Source organism: Somniosus microcephalus, chromosome 2 (genome assembly GCF_052327205.1).
Source record: "Somniosus microcephalus isolate GS21.2 chromosome 2, FLI_Smic_1.0, whole genome shotgun sequence".
Classification (NCBI taxonomy): domain Eukaryota; kingdom Metazoa; phylum Chordata; class Chondrichthyes; order Squaliformes; family Somniosidae; genus Somniosus; species Somniosus microcephalus.
Window position 1 is genome coordinate 28,260,471 of NC_140988.1, and position 21,939 is coordinate 28,282,409.

The following is a 21,939-nucleotide window of genomic DNA, read 5'->3' on the forward strand; positions in this document are numbered from 1 at the left end:
CCATTCGTCCATCACCCCTGTGCTCGCTGACCTACACTGGCTCCCGGTTAAGCAACACCTCGATTTCAAAATTCTCATCCTTGTTTTCAAATCCCTCCCTGGCCTCGCCCCTCCCTATCTCTGCAAACTCCTCCAGCCCCACAACACCCCCCCCCCCCCCACGAGATATCTGCGCTCCTCTAATTCTGCCCTCTTGAGCATCCCTGATTATAATCGCTCAACCATCGATGGCCGTGCCTTCTGTTGCCTAGGCCCTAAGCTCTGGAATTCCCTGCCTAAACCTCTTTGCCTCTCTACCTCTCTTTCCTCCTTTAAGACGCTCCTTAAAACCTACCTCTTTGACCAAGCTTTTGGTCACCTGCCCTAATTTCTCCTTATGTGGCTCGGTGTCAAATTTTTTGTGTCTTTTAATACTCCTGTGAAGCGCCTTGTAATGCTTTAATACGTTAAAGGCGCTATATAAATACAGGTTGTTGTATTCACTGCATGGACTCTGCTTTAAATTCAAAAGCAGTAGATATCGCATGGGGCTTTCATTCACGTCAAACAAGATGAAAAAGCTCATTTCTATTACCCATTTTAAAGGTGTTACTGCTATTACAGTTAAATTGCTTTTTCCTCCTTAATTCATTTTTACATCATACATTTCAGCAAAATAAATTCAAACTGAGCTGCTAGCACTGCACTGAGCCCCAGAGAAAAAGAATGTACAAATGGGGAAGGATGTTTTAAAAGCGCACTAATTCAGAACAGTACTTACAGTCAAAACATTCCTACTATAATCCGACAGAAACATATTGACGTTTAAAAAAAGTAGAGGATGGTATTGTTTCGTAGAACAACTAGCTGATGCGTGTAACCTTCTCACACACAAAGCTCTGTGGGTTTCGTACAATCAGTTCAATAACCGTATCTTATGCTAATCAGAGAAAAAATCATATCCTCAGTTGCTGGAAGGATAGTCTTACCTTCATGCTTGTAAGTCATTTCTTGGCAGCCAGAGAAATACAGACACACCAAAGCACACAAACAGATGAAACAGGAAAAATACAGAACTAGCAGCAAATATTCCATTTTAATGCTCGATATACTTTGCGAAATCTCTCTTACTGAAACATTAATTACCCGGCATTAATATGAGGAAGACGGAAAAACAATTACTAAATCTTCCATGTAACAAAAAGGAACAAACAACAAGCATCAGTGCAAAAATCTTCAGGTCTGTCTTTTCACCTCTTCTTTGGTGCTGTTTGCTTCGGAGGAAAACCCAGGAAATATGACATGCATATGCAATGCCAATACTTCTCAAGGCTCTTATGGAACGCCCTCCTGGGTCTTTAGGCCCCTCCTCCCACTGTCGGCATTGCTGGTTCTGTACAACTGCACTCACATCACGAACCAGAATCTCCCAGGCATCAGTCCAGTGAATCTGAGCAGCTAATTCTATGATGTGCATGGCAATATGAAGATTGCAGGCAATGTTTCTCATTCAAACTACAAAGAAAGCACCCAAATTTCCATACGTCGAATGCTTTGAGCAACTTAATAGGCTAAGAAAGAGACACACAAACCTACAGAGTGAGGTATGTGTATTGAAGTCCTTGTACTTTTCTGCTTTCTATCTGCTTAATTTCTACTTTCACTATTTACTTACCATATTGGCCCGAATTTTGCAGTAAGAATAATGGCGTGGCTATCAGCGCTCACCGTTATTAAGGAGTAAATCAGACAGCAAATTCCGGCGTCCGCACGTGCGCAGTTAAACGCGGAAATCAGGAAGCTGTTGTCTGAGTTGCCCTGTTCCTCCACAAGCTTGGCTCGAACTGCTGACACACAGAGTGCTTCTAGACAGAGGGGTCGATTTTCCTGGAGCCGTCAGGCGGGGTTTCGGGGGGAATCCCGAATTTGGGGGTCCCGACACCATCCCGCCCAAAACCCCGCCCCACGCAAGTTTCAGGGGCGGCGGGTACCCGCCCCGCACTGGGACCCGCCGAAACCAGGCGGGAAGGGATTAGTGCCAATTAACTGCCTGTTAACAGGTAGTTAACAGGCAGTTTTTAGCCTAATCCCTATTTTGAGGGGTTTCGTGTGGGATTCCCGATGGCTCCAAACCACACCAGGTTAGAGCAGGTGGGCCGTCGGGTTGAAGGAGTTGGAGGGATCGCGATGTCGGTGCTCAGGTGAGTAATGGGTGCATGAGTGCAAAGGTAAGTGTGTTTGGTGTGTCTAAAGTGTGTAAAGAACTTTTACTTACCTGTACTTACCTTAACAGCCTTTCTTCCTGTAGCCGTCGGGAGTCCATCACTCAACCGGCACTTAAAGCTGAACGACTGCGATCTGTGAAAAGTGACAGCCTTCAGCTTTGAGTGCCGGTGAGAGTTCTAACTGAATCTGTGCAGAATGACTCATGTCAGAACTCAAACTGTCAGTGTTTCACAGCTTCAATAACACTGATATTTCATCTGTCAAGAACTCTTGACAGATGAAATTGCAGTCTGTGACGTCACCTGTTGCCGGGTGGCCCTTAATTGGCCTGCTGAGCCCGCTGGGCGGGCTCAACAAGGTCAATCAAGGGAAAATCGCGCGGATTGGCCGGACATCGAAGTAGGGGGGTCTAAAACCCGAAAGTTGTAGTCCCGCCTTCTTCCCGACAGCGTCAGGAAAATCGACCTCAGAGTGTTTCCAGACAGAGTGCTTCCAGACAGAGTGCTAAATTGGGAATTTGGAGAGAGTGGGAATCTGTGGTAAGTACTGAATGAGTACTGGATGTATTGGCTGTAAAAAGTGGAATTTAGTTGAACATTTTGAATTTAACCGAGAACTTTAAAAACTGTAGTTAACAGCAACTGCCTGCCAGGGCCAGTTAAATATCAGTCAGCTGTAAGGGCTTGTCTTGAATAGGTGCTAATTGTTGTGAGCGGGGAGCTAAGACAGCACTTGTAACTTGGGTGTGGCTCCAACTGTATAAAAGTAAACAGTATCTGCTGATACACAGAGTGATCCTAAATGCAGTGCTTAGTTGGGAATTTGGTGAGAGTGGGAATTCCCTGCAGAAGGGGAAGGAGGAGAGAGCGAGAGGAGTGGCCGGAGAAAAAGGTAGGCCCGAGATCCCGGAGGGAGTGCGCGCGTCAGGGAGCAAGCTAAATGATGTAAGCACAAGGAAAGGAGCTGAAGGGAATAAAACAAATGAGTGAATACATAGTTGGTGGTGGTTCTTCTTTTAAGTCTTGAGTTTATTTCTGTGAAATTAGTTAATCTATTAAGTTGAGGCATAGCAGGGCACCTCAGTCCCGTGGAATGCACATCTTGTGCCACTTGGGGACTCCAGGACGTTACCAAGATCAGGAAAGCAATAGTGGTATGTGATTTGATAGTTAGGGGAACAGACTGGCATTTCTGCGGCCAGAGACATGATTCCAGGATGGTAGTGCTGTTGGGGAGGGTTTAAATTAATTTGGCTGGGGGATGGGCACTAGGATGTAGCATTAGAAAGGAGAAACAAAGGATTGGGAGAGACAGGTAGTACTAGAGTAAGAAATAGTATGGTATTGGGTGGGGTCAGACTAAGCGAGAAGGTCTAAGGTAGGTTTACAGTGCATGTGTGTAAATGCACGAAGCGTGGTAGATAAGGTTGGTGAGCTGCAGGTGCAAATAGCCATGTGGGAATATGATGTTGCGGCAATAACGGAGACCTGGCTCAAAAAAGGGGTAGGATTGGGTTTTAAATATTCCTGGATATAAGGGTTTTTAGGGAAGGATAGAAAGGAGGTGGTGTGGCAGTATTGGTTAAGGAGAATGTTACAGTGCTGGGGACAGAGGATGTCCTGGAGGGGTCAAGGAAATAATTTATTTGATTAGAGTTAAGAAACAATAGAGGTGCCATTACAGTACTAGGTGTATTCTATAGACTACCAACTAGTGGGAAAGATAGAGGAGGAAATTAAAGAGGTGCAAGGACAAAAGAGGAGTGATAATGGGGAACTTCAATTATCCTAATGTATACTGGGATAGTATTAGTGTAAATGACAGAAGGGGAAGAATTTTTGAAGTGTGTTCAGGAGAATTTTCTTGATCAGTACATTTCTGGCCCAAAGACGAAGGAGGTATTGCTGGATCTAGTTCTAGGAAATGAGGTGGAGCAAGTGTCAGTAGGAGAACATTTAGGGAACAGTGATCACAGTATCATAAAGTTTAGATTAACTATGTAAAAGAGCAATCTAGAGTAAAAATACATAATTGGAGGAAGGCAAATTTCAGTGGGTTGAGAATAGATCTGGGTAAATTGGAATCAAAGATTGGCAAGCAAAACTGTAATCGAACAATGGGCTGCCTTTAAAGAGGAGATGGTTCGGGTACATTCCTACGAGGGGGAAAGGTAGGGCAACTAAAGCCAGAGCTCCCTGGATGATGAAAGAGATAGAGTAAGATGAAGCAGAAATACATAGATACATAGAAGATAGGAGCAGGAGTAGGCCATTCGGCCCTTCGAGCCTGCTCCGCCATTCAATGAGATCATGGCTGATCATCCAAATTCAGTACCCGGTCCCTGCCTTCTCCCCATATCCCTTGATCCCTTTAGCCTCAAGAAATATATCTAACTCTTTCTTGAATATACTTAATGAACTGGCCTCCACCGCCCTCTGTGGCAGAGAATTCCACAGGTTCACCACTCTCTGGGTGAAGAAATTCCTCCTCATTTCAGTCCTAAATGGCTTACCCCTTATCCTTAGACTATGACCTCTGGTTCTGGACTCCCCGGCCATCAGAAACATCCTTCCTGCATCTAGTCTGTCCAGGCCTGACAGAATTTTATAGGTTTCGATGAGATCCCCTCTCAATCTTCTAAACTCCAGTGAGTATAAGCCCAATCGACCCAATCTCTCCTCATACGTCATTCCTGCCATCCCAGGTATCAGCCTGGTGAATCTTCGCTGCACTCCTTCCATGGCAAGAATGTCCTTCCTCAGGTAAGGCGACCAAAACTGCACACAATACTCAAGGTGTGGTCTCACCAAGGCCCTGTACAACTGCAGCAAGACATCCTTGTTCTTGTACTCGAACCCTCTTGCTACGAAGGCCAACATACCATTTGCCTTCTTAACCGCCTGCTGCACCTGCATGCTTACCTTCAGCGACTGGTGTACAAGAACACCCAGGTCTCTTTGCACTTCCCCTTCTCCCAAACTATTACCATTCAAATAATAATCTGCCTTCCTGTTTTTGCCACCAAAGTGGATAACCTCACATTTATCCACATTATAGTGCATTTGCCATGTTTCTGCCCAATCACCCAACCTGTCCAAATCGTGCTGGAGTTTCACGACATCCTCCTCACAGCATACCCCCCACCCCCCCAGCTTTGTGTCGTCTGCAAATTTGGAGATATTACATCCAATTCCCTCGTCCAGATCATTAATATATATTGTGAACAGCTGGGGTCCTAGGACCGATCCTTGCGGTACCCCACTAGTCACTGCCTGCCACTCGGAAAACGACCCATTTATTCCAACTCTTTGCTTTCTGTCCGCCAACCAGTTCTCTATCCAAGTCAATACCTTGCCCCCAATCCCATGTGCCTTAATTTTGCATGCTAATCTCTTATGCGGGACCTTATCAAAAGCCTTCTGAAAGTCCAAATACACCACATCCACTGGTTCTCCCTTATCTATTTTACCAGTTACATCCTCAAAAAATTCCAGTAGATTAGTCAAGCATGATTTACCTTTTGTAAATCCATGTTGACTTTGTCCGATCCAGTCACTGCTTTCCAAGTGCTCTGCTATTACATCTTTTATAATGGACTCTAGCATTTTCCCCACTACCGATGTCAAGCTTACCGGTCTATAATTCCCCACCTTTTCTCTACCAGCTTTTTTGAATAGTGGGGTAACATTAGCTACCCGCCAATCCATGGGTACCGTTCCAGAATCTATCGAGTTCTGGAAGATGACCAGCAATGCATCTACTATTTCTAGGGCCACTTCCTTAAGTACCCTGGGATGTAGATTATCAGGCCCTGGGGATTTATCGGCCTTCAGTCCCATCAATTTTCCTAACACCATTTCCCTACAAATACTGATTTCTTTCAGTTCCACCCTTTCATCAGACCCTATGTTCCCCGGCATCTCTGGGAGGTTATTTATGTCCTCCTTTGTGAAGACAGAACCAAAATATGTATTTAGTTGGTCTGCCATTTCTTTGTTCCCCATTATAAATTCCCCCGATTCTGACTGCAAGGGACCTACGCTTGACTTCACCAATCTTTTTCTCTTCACATATCTATAAAAGCTTTTACAGTCAGTTTTTATGTTCTCTGCAAGCTTACTCTCACATTCTATTTTCCCTTTCTTAATTAATCCCTTTGTCCTCCTTTGTTGAATCCTAAACTGCTCCCAATCCTCAGGGTTATTGCTTTTTCTGGCCAATTTATATGCCCTCTCCTTGGACCTTATGCTATCCCTAATTTCCCTTGTTAGCCACGGTTGGGTCACCTTTTTTGTTTTATTTTTATGCCAAACTGGGATGAACAAATTCTGTAGTTCATCCATTCGGTCTTTGAATGTTTGCCATTGCCTATCCACCGTCACCCCTTTGAGTGCCATTCCCCAATCAATCCTACCCAACTCGCTCCTCAGACCATCATAGTTTCCTTTATTTAAATTGAGGACCCTAGTCTCCGAGTCAACTACTTCATTCTCCATCTTAATGAAGAATTCGATCATATTATGATCGCTCCGACCCAAGGGGCCTCTTACAACAAGATTGCTAATTAATCCTTTCTCGTTACATAATACCCAGTCTAAGATGGCCTGATCTCTGGTTGGTTCCTCGACATATTGGTCCAGGAAACCATCCCGTAAACACTCCAGGAATTCCTCCTCCACAGTATTGTTACTCATTTGGTTGGCCTAATCTATATGTAGATTAAAGTCACCCATGATGACTGCTGTGCCCTTATTGCACGCTTCTTTAATTTCTCTTTGAATGCCATCCCCAACCTCCGCCTTACTGTTTGGAGGTCTATATACCACTCCCACTAACGTTTTTTTCCCCTTAGTATTTCTCAATTCTACCCATACAGATTCCATCTCATCAGAGCTAATATCCTTCATTACAATTGTGTTAATCCCTTCTTTAACCAGTAATGCTACCCCACCTCCCTTTCCTTTTTGCCTATCTTTCCTGAATATCGAATACCCCTGGATGTTGAGTTCCCAGTCCTGGCCTTCCTTGAGTCACGTTTCCGTAATCCCAACCAAATCGTATTTGTTTACTTCTATTTGCGCAGCCAATTCATCCACCTTATTACAAATGCTCCTTGCATTAAGACACAAAGCCTTCAGGCTTGTTTTTTTAACGCTCTTAGACCTATCAGAATTATTATTTACTGTGGCCATGTTTGATTTAAACTGTTTATTTCTCTGACTGCACGTATGACAGTTGTCAGATTGAGAATACAGGTGAGAACCAGGCTGAATATAAGTTCAGAGGGAAAGTGAAAAAGAAAATAGATGGGGCAAAGAGTAAGTATGAGAATAGATTGGCAGCTAACATAAAAGGAAATTCATAAGTCTTCTAGAGGCATATAAATAGTAAATGGGTAGTAAGAAGAAGGGTGGGGCTGATTAGGGACCAGAAAGGAGACCTACGCATGTAGGCAAAGGGCATGGCTGAGGTACTAAATGAGTACTTTCCATCTGTCTTCACCAAGGAAGAAGATGCTGCCAAAGTCATAGTGAAAGAGGAGGTAGTGGAGACACTGGCTGAGATAAAAATTGATAAAGGAGGCACTAGAAAGGCTGTCTGTACTTAAAAGTTGATAAGTCACCAGGACCGGATGGGATGCATCCTAAGATGTTGAGGGAAGTTGAGGAGGAAATCGCGGAGGTACTGGCCATAATCTTCCAATCCTCCTTGGATGTGGAAGTGGTGCCAGAGGACTGGAGAATTGCAAATGTTACACCCTTGTTCAAAAAAGGATGCATGGATAAACCCAGCAACTACAGACCAGTCAGTTTAACCTCGATTAGTGGGGAAGCTTTTAGAAATGATAATCAGGGACAAAGTTAACACAGTCACTTGGACAAGTGTGGATTAATTAAGGAAAGCTAGCATAGATTTGTTAAAGGCATATCGTGTTTAACTAACTTGATAGTTTTTGAAGAGGTAACAGAGAGGATTGATGAGGGCAATGCGGTTGACGTGGTGTACATGGACTTTTAAAAGGCATTTGATAAAGTGCCACATAATAGGCTTGCCAGCAAAGTTGAAGCCCGCGAAATAAAAGGGACACTGGCAGCATGGATATGAAATTGGCTAAGTGACAGGAAACAGAGTGTAGTGGTGAACGGTTGTTTTTTGGACTGGCTGAAGGTATACAGTGGTGTTTCCTGGGGTCGGTACTAGGACCACTGCTTTTCTTGGTATATTAATAACTTGGACTTGGGTGTACAGGGCACAATTTCAAAAACAGTGAGGAGGATAATGATAGACTTCAAGAAGGCTGGTGAAATGGGCAGACACGTGGCAGATGAAATTTAATGCAGAAAAGTGCGAAGTGATACATTGTGGATGGAAGAACGAGGAGAGGCAATATAAACTAAAGGTGGGTGAATGAACAGAGAGACCTGGGGGTATATGTGCACAAATCGTTGAAGGTGGCAGGGCAGGTTGAAAAAGCAGTTACAAAAGCATATGGGATCCTGGGCTTCATAAATAGAGGCATAGAGCACAAAAGCAAGGAAGTTATGATGAACCTTTATAAAACATTGGTTTGGCCTCAACTGGAGTATTGTGTCCAATTCTGGGCACCGCATTTCAGGAAGGGTGTAAAGGCCTTGGAGGGTGCAGAAAAGATTTCAGAATGATTCCAGGGATGAGGGACTTTAGTTGCATGGATAGACTAGAGAAGCTGGTGTTGTTCTCCTTAGAACAGAGAAGGTTGAGAGGAGATTTGATAGGGGTTTTCAAAATCATGAGTCGAGACAGTAGGTAGAGAGAAACTGTTCCCATTGGTGGAAGGGTCGTGAACCAGAGGACACCGATATAAGGTGGGCGGTGGAGGCTAGTTCATTAAATATATTCAAGAAAGAGTTGGATATATTTCTTGAGGCTAAAGGGATCAAGGGATATGGGGACAAGGCAGGGACAGGGTACTGAATTTGGATGATCAGCCATGATCACATTGAATGGCGGAGCAGGCTCGAAGGGCCGAATGGCCTACTCCTGCTCCTATCTTCTATGTTTCTATGATTGGCAAAAGAACCAAAGGTGACATGAGGAAAAACTTTTTTACGCAGCGAGTGGTTAGGATCTGGAATGCACTGCCTGAAAGGGAGATGGAGGCAGAATCAATCATGGCTTTCAAAAGGGAATTGGTAAGTACTTGAAGGAGAAAAATTTGCAGGGTTACAGGGAAAGGGTGGGGGAGTGGGGGTAGCTGATGTGCTCTTGCAGAGAGGGGCCGAATGGCCGCCTTCCGTGCTGTAACCATTCTATGAACAGTGTCTCACCAAGAGACTTAGCATTCACATACAAGGCAGGGGATGAAGTTGCAGTACTTACCCACTAGGTATCCATTAAACACGGCAGAAAAACTTGGGGCTTGTCCATTCAAGTGTAAGTGAAATTTAATGGCGCGATAAGTCTTAATTACTGCCAAACTACCTCTCTGGCACTGAGAATTTACTTTTACAAGTGTGGAGTCTCATTCCTTCAGATTTGAATTAATGGTACAAGCGCCATTTCTCCAGGGCCGACATGGATCTTGCACCGAAGTCAAGCCGATCGGGACAATCCCACAGAAATTAAATCCTGAAGTTCATAACATAATATAAACACACACAAATTCTGAAAAAACAATCAAACTTACCCATCAACTGCCAGTCCAACAATCCCTCTCATCCCACCCCCTCTCCAGACCTCATGAAAATCCCTGATGTCTCACAGCCCTGCCCCCTCAGTTGAGATCCAACATTCTGAGCCAAGCAACCGTAAAAAAAGAAAGTTTTAATTCATTCACGGGATGTGGGTGTCGCTGGCAAGGCCAGCCTTTGTTGTCCATCCCTAATTGCCCTTGAGAAGGTGGTGGTGAGCTGCCTTCTTGATCTGCTGCAGTCCTTGTAGTTTGGTACAACTGAGTGGCTTGTTAGGCCATTTCAGAGGGCAGTTAAGGGTCAACCACATTGCTATGGGTCTGGAGTCACATATCGGCCAGACCAGGTAAGGATGGCAGGCTTCCTTCCCTAAAGGACATTAGTGAACCAGATGGGTTTTTACAACAATGGTGGGATTTGAACTCATGTCTGTGGATCATTAGTCCAGGCTTCTGGATTGCTAATCCAGTAACATAATCACTAGCTACCGTACCCCATGAGCTTCTGACCAATTACAAGGAGAACAATTTTACCACGAACCTGATGAGACATAACTAAGCAGCCAAACTGTAATTCCCAAAAGCCATTGGGCAACCCCAGTTCTTGGACTTCCCTGCTCCCTCCCCACACTCGACAGCAGTCCCCAGCCAAACACTGTCATTCCCACCCAGCCTCAACTTTGACCTTACTGTCCCTTGAGCTCCCGATTTACAGGCTTTGCTCAACTTTCTTGTTACTTATCCTGCCTCTCTCCTTCCTGATGAATGCCCCATCCACTACTCCCCTTTGAAATGCTGTCCTTCCCTCAGTTCTTCCTTTCAATATCACTACCATAGCACCACACCCCTCCCCAGCCTCAGGCCCCACTCCCGCCCCAGACTTTACCATTTACTCCCTTCCCTCTTGTTAAATATAGTTACAAGTGATGCAATCTCAACATGGGCTTTGTTCTAACAGAAAACTCCATGTTTCCCCTCTCGTGTAAGGATGTATACACTACAGGCCCAATATCGTAGATGTTTTCCTTTAATCAGCACCTGTGATAATAACTAGAGTTACTCTTCACATTAGTACCACTCCTATATTATATCATCAGTAGTGTTCACCTATGAATAATATTGCAGATAACTCGAGGGATGTAATTTTACTGCTCATCATTACATCCTGTTCATAATATATTTTAAATGGAATTTTTCAGTGCACTTGCTTTACAGTCTCATGGTGACTAAGAGCATTGGAACCACATTAACAAAGTTTAAATTACATCAGCACCTCACAACACTACTGCGGGCTGAAGAAGAAGGATGCCGCACACTTGGGAACATAGGAATTGCTAGAGGGAAAAAAAAGACAAAGGCCCATCTACTTTGCCTTGTACCATCCTGGTAGTTGTACAATAAAATGATAATGGCGTTGTTGACTTGTACTGAATAGGGAAACAAGTCAATACAGGCACAATAAACTACTATTAATCAGAAATCTAAAGTATTACTGGACAGAGCTCAGAAAATAAAATCAGATGCTAAATCTGAGCTGATTTATCACATTCTCATGTTCCCCCCTATCGATTAGGAAAGATACTTGGATTTTTGTTTTGTTCATAACGTTTCACCAATTTTAGATGAAACCACTAACTATAAAACACAATCAAATTCATGAACAGAAACTGACATTCAGCCCAACATGTATAATGTTAATGTTATGAACCATAATACAATGTCTAATATAATTTCAGAAGTGATGTTTGGAGTTATAACATGCACTATTAGGTCCCATGAACTGTCTTTCACCCATTAGTGGTGTCATAATGCTGAAGCATTATGGTTGAGACTCTGCCTTCTGTGCTGTATGAAAGGCAGGCCACTCAAGGGCATTCTTAGTAACTTTCCTATCAGAAATGAAGTGACATGCACCCAAGCACAACAATCTATAGAGTAAAGTAATTCTTGAATAATACAAGTAGTTTTCAGTCCAAAGGACATAGCCAGTTATGTTGATTTATGGTGTATGGAAGGTACTTCACATTCAAAGACCAAAGGGAACACTCGTAGGAATCTATCTTTATTAGCATCCACCACGTACAATTAGGATCAGAACCAAGTACTCTTTCCCCACCAGTGGGACACTCGAGTTACCCTCAAACTTCAATAGAAAACACTCTTTTTGTTCACTTGTTGAACTATCACCAATTGTTTCTCAAATCTGACAAAAGATCGAAATAATGTCATTCCACTCATTAGGTACAGTGGGTAGCACTCTCATCTCTGAGTCAGGAGGTTGTGGATTCACGTCGCAATCTAGAGACTTGAACAGATAATCTAAGTTGACACTCCAGTGGAGTACTGAGGGAGTGCTACACTGCAGGAGGTGGTGTCTTTCGGATGAGATATTAAACCGATCCCCTGTGTGCCCCCTCAGGTGGATGTGAAAGACACCACTGCACTATTTTGAAGAAGAGCAATGGCATTATCCCCGGTGTCCTGGCCAATATTGCCCAACCAACATTACTAAAACATATTTTCTAGTCATTGTTTCATTGCTGTTTGGGGGATCTTGCAGTGTGCAAATTGGCTGCTGCATTTCCCTTCCTTACAACAGTGACTACACTAGCGATCTGGGATGTCCTGAGGTTGTGAAAGGAGCTATATAAATGCAACTTTTTCTTTTTCTTTCTGCATAGCAATCCTCAAGGCACTGGGGCCTTGTGGCTGATGGTATATTTTCAAAATGAAATTGCGACCAAATATTAGGACATATACTTGTTTGAAAGCCATTTTTTCTGGCAACGGCGTTCATTCCCCGCACCCACCCCCACCGCCCCCCCCCCCCCCGTGCTCCCTTTCAAAAACTGGAAAGCTACCAGTCCCAACACGGACAAATCCCTGGATCCAATTCTCGACATTAATAAATATTATTGGAGCCAGTGACATGGTGCCACAAAGCAGAAGCACAGGGTGGTGCACAGGTTTAACCGAGTTCCTGATCTCGGGGAGAAGAATATGATTTTGTTTATTTTAAAAGAAAAAGAAGCTGCTCTTCTGGAGCTCACAGCAGCTGGATGAGCGAGTCACTGGCAGAAACGTGGAAAAAGGTTGTTTCTTTATCACCCGTGCATGGCCCTAGGAGACTGAAGAGAAGGGGGGTTAAAAAAAATTGTTTGAGGGACAGTTGTTTACATCCCTTAAATTCCACTTTAATCCCCCACACTGGTGGGGGAATGACAGATTCATTAAAATGATATGATTAATATGACCATGTAACTGGAGTAGATGCCAACAAATTCACAGGGGGAAAAATACACAAAAATAATTTCAACAGCTACACAATTTTGCGAGCGTGTTGCTGCATGTTTGAACGAAAGAGAGCAAAATTTAGTTTTTAAGAATCGGCTAAAATTTGACTCCAATCACCTAATTCATTAAACTGCCATCTGTGGCATTTATTTGATTCAAACAAATTATTAGACCGTGACCAGGCAAGAGATAAGCCAACTTTAATAAATGCAATGCCAGGAACAAGTTTTTTGGGTAAGAAATTTAAAGCTGTTCCCCTTCATTTTAGCAGCTAAAATGTTTAAAGTTAGTGGATGGGCTGTATATCAACATCGATAATGTCAGGTGTGTAGAAGCGGTTTTCAATGTAAGAAAAAATGAATGAACTTGAATATTTATATCGTGCCTTTTACGACCTCAGGATGTCGCAAAGCGCTCGACAGCCAATGAATTACTTTTGAAGTGTAGTCATTGTTGTAATGTAGGAAACAGGCAGCCAGTTGGCACACAGCAAGGTCCCACAAACAGCAATGTGATGATGAACAGTCAGTGGTGTTGGTTGTGGGATAAATATTAGCCGGGTCACCGGGGAGAACTCCCCTGCTCTTCTTCAAAATAGTGCCTTTTTACGTCCAGTTGAGAGGGCAGATGGGGTCTCGGTTTAACGTCTCATCCGAAAGACGGCACCTTTGACAGTGCAGCACTCCCTCAGCACTGCACTGGGGTGTCAGCCTAGCTTTATGTGCTCAAGTCTCTGGTGGGACTTGAACCCACAACCTTCTGACTCAGAGGCGAGAGTGCTAGCACTGCATTTAGGCTGACACCTAAATGTAGTACTATGGAAATGGAAATATATCTAATAAGCACGGTGGCATAGTGGTTAGCACTGTTGCCTCACAGCGCCAGGGACCCGGGTTCGAATCCGGCCTCGGGTGACTGTCTGTGTGGAGTTTGCACATTCTCCCTGTGTTTGCGTGGGTTTCCTCCGGGTGCTCCGGTTTCCTCCCACAGTCCAAAGATGTGCGGGTTAAGTTGATTGGCTATGATAAAAATTGACCCTTAGTGTTAGGGGGATTAAATGCGTGGGGTTACGGGGATAGGGTGGGATATGTGTTGGTGTAGGGGTTACGGGGATCGGATGGGATAAGTGTCGGTGCAGGCTCGATGGGCTGAAATGGCCTCTATCTGCACTGTGGGGTTTCTGTGATTCTGTGATTCTGTGATATTATATCGTGGTCACCTCAGATGCAGTGTTGAGGAAATTTAGGGTAACTTAAATACAATGAGCAGAGCTCATTTATCCTGTAGCCAAAAGGTCTGTGGCATCTTATATTGCTGCACCTGCCGGCCATCCTTATCCTTATCCTGATCACTGCCACAGCAATGAAACCAGAAAGAACCGAGAGGCTACTTGGGAGAAGCTACCTGGAAAAACATGGCACGCTGATTGCAAACAGAAATGCACTCGGTTTCCAGACAATAACTTTCAGAAGCAGCGCGGGTGTAATTGAAAATTCAATTTCAAACGGCTTCTTCCTTTCCAGGAAAAGGTCCAGGACTTTGCTGCTCCTCTCGTGTTCAGTGTCCTGGGACTGGGTCTAGTGAGAAAATGAGTGAATGTAACACTGAGCGCTTGTAAGGCTTCTGCAGTATCTGTCATTTTATTTGGATAGACTAGCTGTGTATGGAATGAAGTCTGCTGAAACGAGTCTAATTAGATCTATTGCCAAAGGTTGCTTCCAGCATGGTGCATCTTACTCATCTTCCTTCATAGCATGTGGTCGGCTTGTACCTACTGCGTACTCCGATATTAAAAGAAAGTTTGTTTCTATCCAGCTGTGTGCAAGAATCAATTTGAAGCTTAACAAAAAAAACACATGACTTTTCCTGGAAATAAGCAAACGCCCTCAGGACCCTTATTACACAAACATGGGTATTCAAAAGTTCCTGATGTGCAGTATTATTTATTCCCCTTTTATAAATATTTCCAATTCTCCTCCCCCACCCACCCCAAAAAAACCAATTCCATGCTCTCTTAACTGTCACATTTGTATCGCGTGCTGGACAATTGCATGCAGTTTGCATCAGTTCTACATTCAATCAGAAATTTCACCCTCTGGCCACGGGAAAACTGCGCGTGTTCCAGAAAACCTGAGTATCACCCCGATCATCGCTGTGTCGGAGCCAGCAGCTTTAAAGTCCCTAACAAAAATGGTAATAGACTCCTGTCGAGACACGACACACAATTTCAGGCAAATTATTAGAAAAAAAAATCAAAACGTGAATTGCGGAACACGGCACTTAGCTGAAAAGAATGTTCTGCATTCTATGAACAGACACTAATCGTGGCTGCAAAAAAGCCTAATCAGGCTGTACCAGCCGTGTACAGACTAAGAGGCTGTACAAAATAGGCACAATTGACATGGGTTACGTGAAGTAGATTGGAAAGTCTACTGCCTAGATTTTCTGATCGTAACACAAATAGTAACCTACTTAAAATGATTGAGTTACCATTGGATAAAAATTGTATTTTTAAAGAATTATTAACAGAATAGATAGAAAAAAGACTTGCATTTTCATAATGCCTCATCATGTCTCTCTGAAATATCTCAGTGCTTCACATACAATTAATTACTTTGAACTGCAGCGACTGTTGTTTGAAGGTAACCAGAATAACATACTCTGAGGCTATGAAGCAGCACCTCCTGTCTTTTTATTCTCCATTCTTTTTAACTTGTGTTCAGAGCCCCAGAATAATTAGTTGCATGTTAAGCAAAAGTCATCAGTCCAAAATAATGTCAATTATTTTCCTCCATCTGTTGAAAGTACTATCTGCGGTTTTGTTTCCTTCCCAGTATAGCAGCACGTCATTTATTTATCAGGCACGCACATTCAGGTCAATACTGCACTGAGCTAAAACATAACCAAATAGAAAGATTTTATAAAGCATTATAAAATTGCACTCCAAATTAAACTTAATTTTACAAGAAGTTTCTGCCCGTCAGACACAGTGGCTAAATTCAATACTAACAGTGGAATTAATTAGTCATCAAAAGATGCTTTTCACTTTTTAAAAAATAAATGTACCTACTGAACTCCGACTGAACAGTTTTTCTTTCCTCCCACCTTCAAAAACACCAGCATGTTGGCATCAAACAGCAAACTGCTTCTCATTTTAGCACTATTCAACCATTTGAGGAAACGTGTGTTCCTGCCATGTCTACATTTGCAGTGTTTGGGGGAAAAATTCAGTTGGTTTGCGCCTCCTGTTAGCGTCTTAAGAGGGCACTAATGGGATGCAAAGCAACTAGCACCCGGGTGCGGCGATGATTGCGCCACTCGCAAAATTAACCAGACATTTGGCGGCAGAGCTAAACACCACCGCCACGATCTCCTGCGCCGGCAGATCGTGACGTCAGTCGAGTGCGCAACGCCCCGGTAGTGCCCTGGACCAGATATTGAGTGGCGCCCCCTGCCTTACTGCCTGCCGCTAGCAACGACAGGTTGAGGGGAGCGTTTTGCAGTCAGGAAGGGACTGGGGGAGCGCTATTTAAAGGCCACCGCTTCCTGCTTTTTTTTGTTGGTGACATTTTTGCACCACGCATTCTGAGAGAGAGAGAGAGACTTCTGGAGAGATTCAACGCTGTGTGAAGGAGTTTTGGGTACTGAGCAGCACTTTGCAGGTTCATTTTGATTTGCTCTTCCTTGCTTCGCCCGCGCTCTGAGGTAGCACCTCGCTCCTCGGCATTTGCGCCTTAAGACCGGTGTGAAGCGCCTGATTTAGCGCTCCAATCACCTCCAGGGGCGAAAAAAGCCAAGTTTGCTGTCGGAGGCGATAATTAGCGCCAGGCGCTAAACTTTGCGCACGGCCGATAATGGCGCCCCAAATGGGGAGATACTGAATTTTTCCCCCTTTGTCTTGCAGCTTTTAACGGCTAAAAAGGAGAGCCTTTCTCTTTGCACCGCTCACTGGAATGCTGAATCGAAGTGTCGGTTAGGTACGGTCTCTTCTAATAAAGGGTCTCAACCTCAAACTTGAACCGGTCTTTTCTGAAAAAGAAAATCACAACTCAATTGCTTTTGAGACTTTCCTAAACTGCACCGGTTGTGGCAGTATAGTATTCTGTGACTAGTCTAATATCTAAAATGTTTACTGATGCAAGTCAAACTATTTCAAAGAAATTTGTAAAAGACAGAAATAAGAGCCTGGTCAGCCAAGCGAAGTAGCACATGCACAATTACTGTGGCACACCAACTCAATGACCTCGTTTGTAACCCAACCTTCTTGGTGGGAACAGGTGCGCGGTTAACATGGACTTACCGCCCTATTCCCGCTGGAAACTCACCGACTGCCATTTTTCCTCGCAAAGTAAATGCGATGTAGTCAAGCTGCATGACTGTTTTTTAGAGGTTTATGAAGGAGTGCAAATAATAGTCGGAGACCCTGTTTAGAGAAGTCCTCAGCCTTGAAATCTCCCATTCTGATATCTGGAGGGGCCACTGATTTTCGGTGCTTTCTGCTCCAGCTCGGAGAGGTTCATGATGTTGTATGGTCCTTCCCTGGTCTTGCTCCTCTCCCTTGTGTTGTGCGCTGTCTTGAACTACAGAGGGGGTGAGAGTTAGTAAGTGTCTCCTACAAAAGGAGAGTGCAGATGTGTGAGGCTTCTGCTTGACGTGCAGATGCTGAGGGAGTAGAAGCAAGATGGAATCTGGATGGGGAGGTGTTGAACGGAAAGCAAGTGTGTGAAGTGAGGAAGGAGCCATGAGAGAGGTTGGTGATTCCGCTAAAGGCCAGAAAGGGAGGCAAGGATGCTGCTAGTGGCTGCGGTGAAGGGAACACGAAAGAGGCAAGTGTGTTTGTAATGAGATTGAGAAGTGGTAGAGCATGTCCTTGTGAAGGATGCGATGAAGAGGAGGGAATTGTTGAGTGCTGGGAGGAGAAAGGGGGGGAAGAAGGCAGTTACCATGTGTTATTGAGCGAGGGAGAAATGAAGTGCAGTACTCACCTTTGCTACTCTAGAGAGCTCACTGAAGAGATTCCTGCATGGAATCCAGGTCCTGGGGGTGATGCTCCTGGAGCTGATAATCTAACGCCAGGCCTGGTGCACTTGGTGTTTGGGGATCCTCCTCCCACTAGCCGGCGACACAACTTCCCACCTCGCCCTGACCTTTTCCAGCAGGCCCTCCAGGGAGGCTTCCGAGAACCTGGGGGATTGCCTGCGATTCGTCTTGGAAGCTCTTTCTTCCTGCAGCATTCCGCAGCAAAATCAGGCAAAAGGCAATGCAACCTCGCTTGAAGAGATGCATTGCCGCTTTAAAGAGACCTCTGGATGACCCGCCGGAATTACGCTCGGTAAGTGGGCATGCTTCCCAGAGTGTCAGCGAATCGGGTGTGAAACCTGCCCATGCGATTCCAACGAGACCTGGGAGTTAAAATACCCTGGGCCTGTTTTCTGGGGCAGCAGGTGAGTTCAAACTACCCGCCCAAAACCCGCTTGGAGTTAAAATCGGGACCAGTAATCAGAAACTATTGTAAATGTGTATAATATGCATTCCCCCCCACCGGCCACCAAAAAGTCAAAGTGCATATTATATACTCAGGAACAGTGGAACAACCCTTTACTCAACAAAGACAGTAACTGTAATGGTAAAAAAACTTGGAAACTTGAATTTATATGAGGCTCTTCAAGGTGTGCTCAGTGTCCAAAAAGAAAGACTTGCATTTATATAGCGCCTTTCACGACCACCGGACGTCTCAAAGCGCTTTACAGCCAATGAAATACTTTTGAAGTGGCGTCACTGTTGTAATGTAGGAAACGCAGCAGCCAATTTGCACGCAGCAAGATCCCACAAACAGCAATGTGATAATGACCAGATAATCTGTATTAGTGATGTTGATTGAGGAATAAATATTGGCCAGGGCACCGGGGATAACTCCCCTGTTCTTCTTCGAAATAGTGCCATGGGATCTTTTACGTCCACACAGAGCAGACGGGGCCTCGGTTTAACGTCTCATCTGAAAGATGGCACCTCCGGCAGTGCAGCACTCCCTCGGCACTGCACTGGGGTGTCGGCCTAGATTTCTGTGCTCAAGTCTCTGGAGTGGGATGTGAACTCACAACCTTCTGACTCAGAGGCGAGAGTGCTACTCACTGAGCCACGGCTCTCAATTGTGGGTTGACATCCACAGCCACATAGTTCATTGTTATCATCATAGCCGTCTTGCATCATGTTAGACTGAGGGTTGTCTTCCTCCCACAGAACATTATATTCAGTGTCATCCAGGCAGATATGCAGCAATTCTTAAAACTATTTACAATGTGTAGGTCCATGCATCCACGATCGACTGGATGATTTCTTCCAGAGACAAAGTTCAGAAGTGGAGGCATGTATCCTTACTGGTCATCCAATGATTCAATCGTATCCATGCGGCAGCCTTCACCTGTCTGTTCAGTTGTACATCCAGTGGATGCAATGTGTGCAGCATTCCCTTGAGAATCATTTTGACGGGAGTTCGGCTTTTTTTTTTGTAGCTGTTTGTAGACAGAAGATATTTGGAGGCAACTGAATGAGTAGAGAATATTTTAGCATTAATCAGAGTGCACACAGTCCTAAACCAATCCAGCATTAAAATCTTGCCTTGAGAGTGGGCCCTTGGCTTAGTAGTAGCATGCCCACCTAGGAGTCAGAAGGTGTAAGCTTCAAACCCCGCTGTAGACAGTACTAGCGAGTGGACATCAGAGCTCCGGCTCTTACTTCTGGGTTGACATCCAGGGGTGATGCTCACGTCTGGTGGGTGTGGGTTGTGGGAGCCCATATAACCCTCCCACCGTCTCGCATGAACCACTCTATTAGCTGGAAAGAACATTGCAGCCTGTCAGATGGTTAATCAGACTGCGAATCCTTCTACTACTTCACACTGCTTTCCACAGGAAGAGTGTGAAGATACGAAAAACAAAGTCCCTTATGACGTGCTCTCTCATGGGCATCCTTTGGAAATTTTACTTCAGGCAGTGTCTTCCTTTTAAATATAATGTAAGGAGGCAAACGTAGATCCATAATGATTCTAATGCAAAGCATGTCAATAATGGGAAAACAGCATTATTTGAAACCCATATGTCTGCAAATATCCAATTTTTTAATCAACATATTGCATTTTCAATCCTGAAAACGATCAAACAAAAATCAAGCATTTGAATGCAAAGTCAGGGAAATGAGGTCTCAACTACCAGCCCAGGAGTGGAGTTTAAGTGGATCAATGCGAAATGATTTTCTATGGTTAATGACACTGAAGATATTCTTGTGGAGTGCATAAAGCCAGCAATCAGTACTGGTACAATTCAACAACCAAAAACAGCCCATTCCTGGCTGGTTTCACTAAATTCAAAACTGAGCCAGCTGCTATTTACTGAATATAAATGAAGCTTTAGGAGACAGTAACCTATTCACAAGACAATCACTGTTTTAATACCTTTACCAACACCCTTTCAATATTTTAAACCCAAATTTTATAAATAACAATTTTTTTTAAATGTTGGTTACAAAATATAATTTAGTATGCATTGTGTATTTTTTCCCAAATGAAAAGGACCTGCATTACACGCATTTTGTACTTTCCTATCTTATGCCTCAGAATTTTTTTTATATTTGTTTATGGGATGTGGGCGTCGCTGGCAAGGCCAGCATTTATTGCCAATCCCTAATTGCCCTCAAGGGTGGTGGTGAGCCACCTTCTTGAACCCCGCTGCAGTCTGTGTGGTGAAGGTACGACAGAAAATATCTAAGAATACATAGAAAATACAACGCACGAACAGGCCATTCAGCCCAACCAGTCTGTCAGTGTTTAACCTCCACGCGAGCAATTACTCCCAATTACCTTTCCCTGCTCTGTTCCCATATCCCTTTGTTCCATTTCCTTCATCCACCTATCCAATCTAATCTTAAATGTTGACATAGTTTCTGCCTCAATCACTAACCCTGGAAGTGAAGCCCACAGCCTCATATGGCGATAGTATAAAAAGGTAGAATACATTCGGACCAGAAACACAACCTGGGGAAAATTTGAGGTTACCCTTTTCCCTCTGATTTTCCTGCCCATGCTTGTTCCCCCGAGCTCGGCGTGTTGAAGCTTTTGACTTTGTAGATGTATACCACGGAGCCTCAGGGTTTAAATCTAGTGGTGTTCCGCAGGGGTCAGTGCTGGGTCCCCAACTCTTTACAATCTATATTAACGATTTGGAGGAGGGGACCGAGTGTAACATATCAAAGTTTGCAGATGATACAAAGATGGGACGGAAAGTAGTGAGTGAGGAGGACATAAAAAACCTGCAAAGGGACATAGACAGGCTAAGTAAGTGGGCAGAGATTTGGCAGATGGAATACAATACTGGAAAGTGTGAGGTTATGCACTTTGGCAGGAAAAATCATAGAGCAAGTTATTATCTTAATGGCAAGAAACTGGAAAGTACTGTAGTACAAAGGGATCTGGGGGTCCTGGTGCACGAAACTCAAAAAGTTAGTATGCAGGTGCAGCAAGTGATTAAGAAGGCCAATGGAATGTTGGCTTTTATTGCTAGGGGGTTGGAATATAAAAACAGGGAGGTATTGCTGCAGTTGTACAAGGTATTGGTGAGGCCGCACCTGGAATACTGCATACAGTTTTGGTGTCCATACTTAAGAAAAGACATACTTGCTCTCGAGTCAGTACAAAGAAGGTTCACTCGGTTAATCCCGGGGATGAGGGGGTGGTCATATGAGGAGAGGTTGAGTAGGTTGGGACTCTACTCATTGGA

General features: G+C 44.1%; 2 protein-coding genes across 6 annotated transcripts in view; both read right to left on the reverse strand.

Annotated features, from left to right (window-relative positions):
* Positions 1-21,939, reverse strand: part of LOC147122628 (janus kinase and microtubule-interacting protein 1-like) — a 546,134-nt gene that overhangs the window by 173,484 nt on the left and 350,711 nt on the right. The gene's annotated exons all lie outside the window — the stretch shown is intronic.
* Positions 247-3,312, reverse strand: LOC147122629 (uncharacterized). Its single transcript, XM_086003614.1, has one exon. The coding sequence runs from the start codon at positions 1,072-1,074 to the stop codon at positions 901-903; it is 174 nt and encodes a 57-aa protein (XP_085859740.1). The 5' UTR covers positions 1,075-3,312; the 3' UTR covers positions 247-900.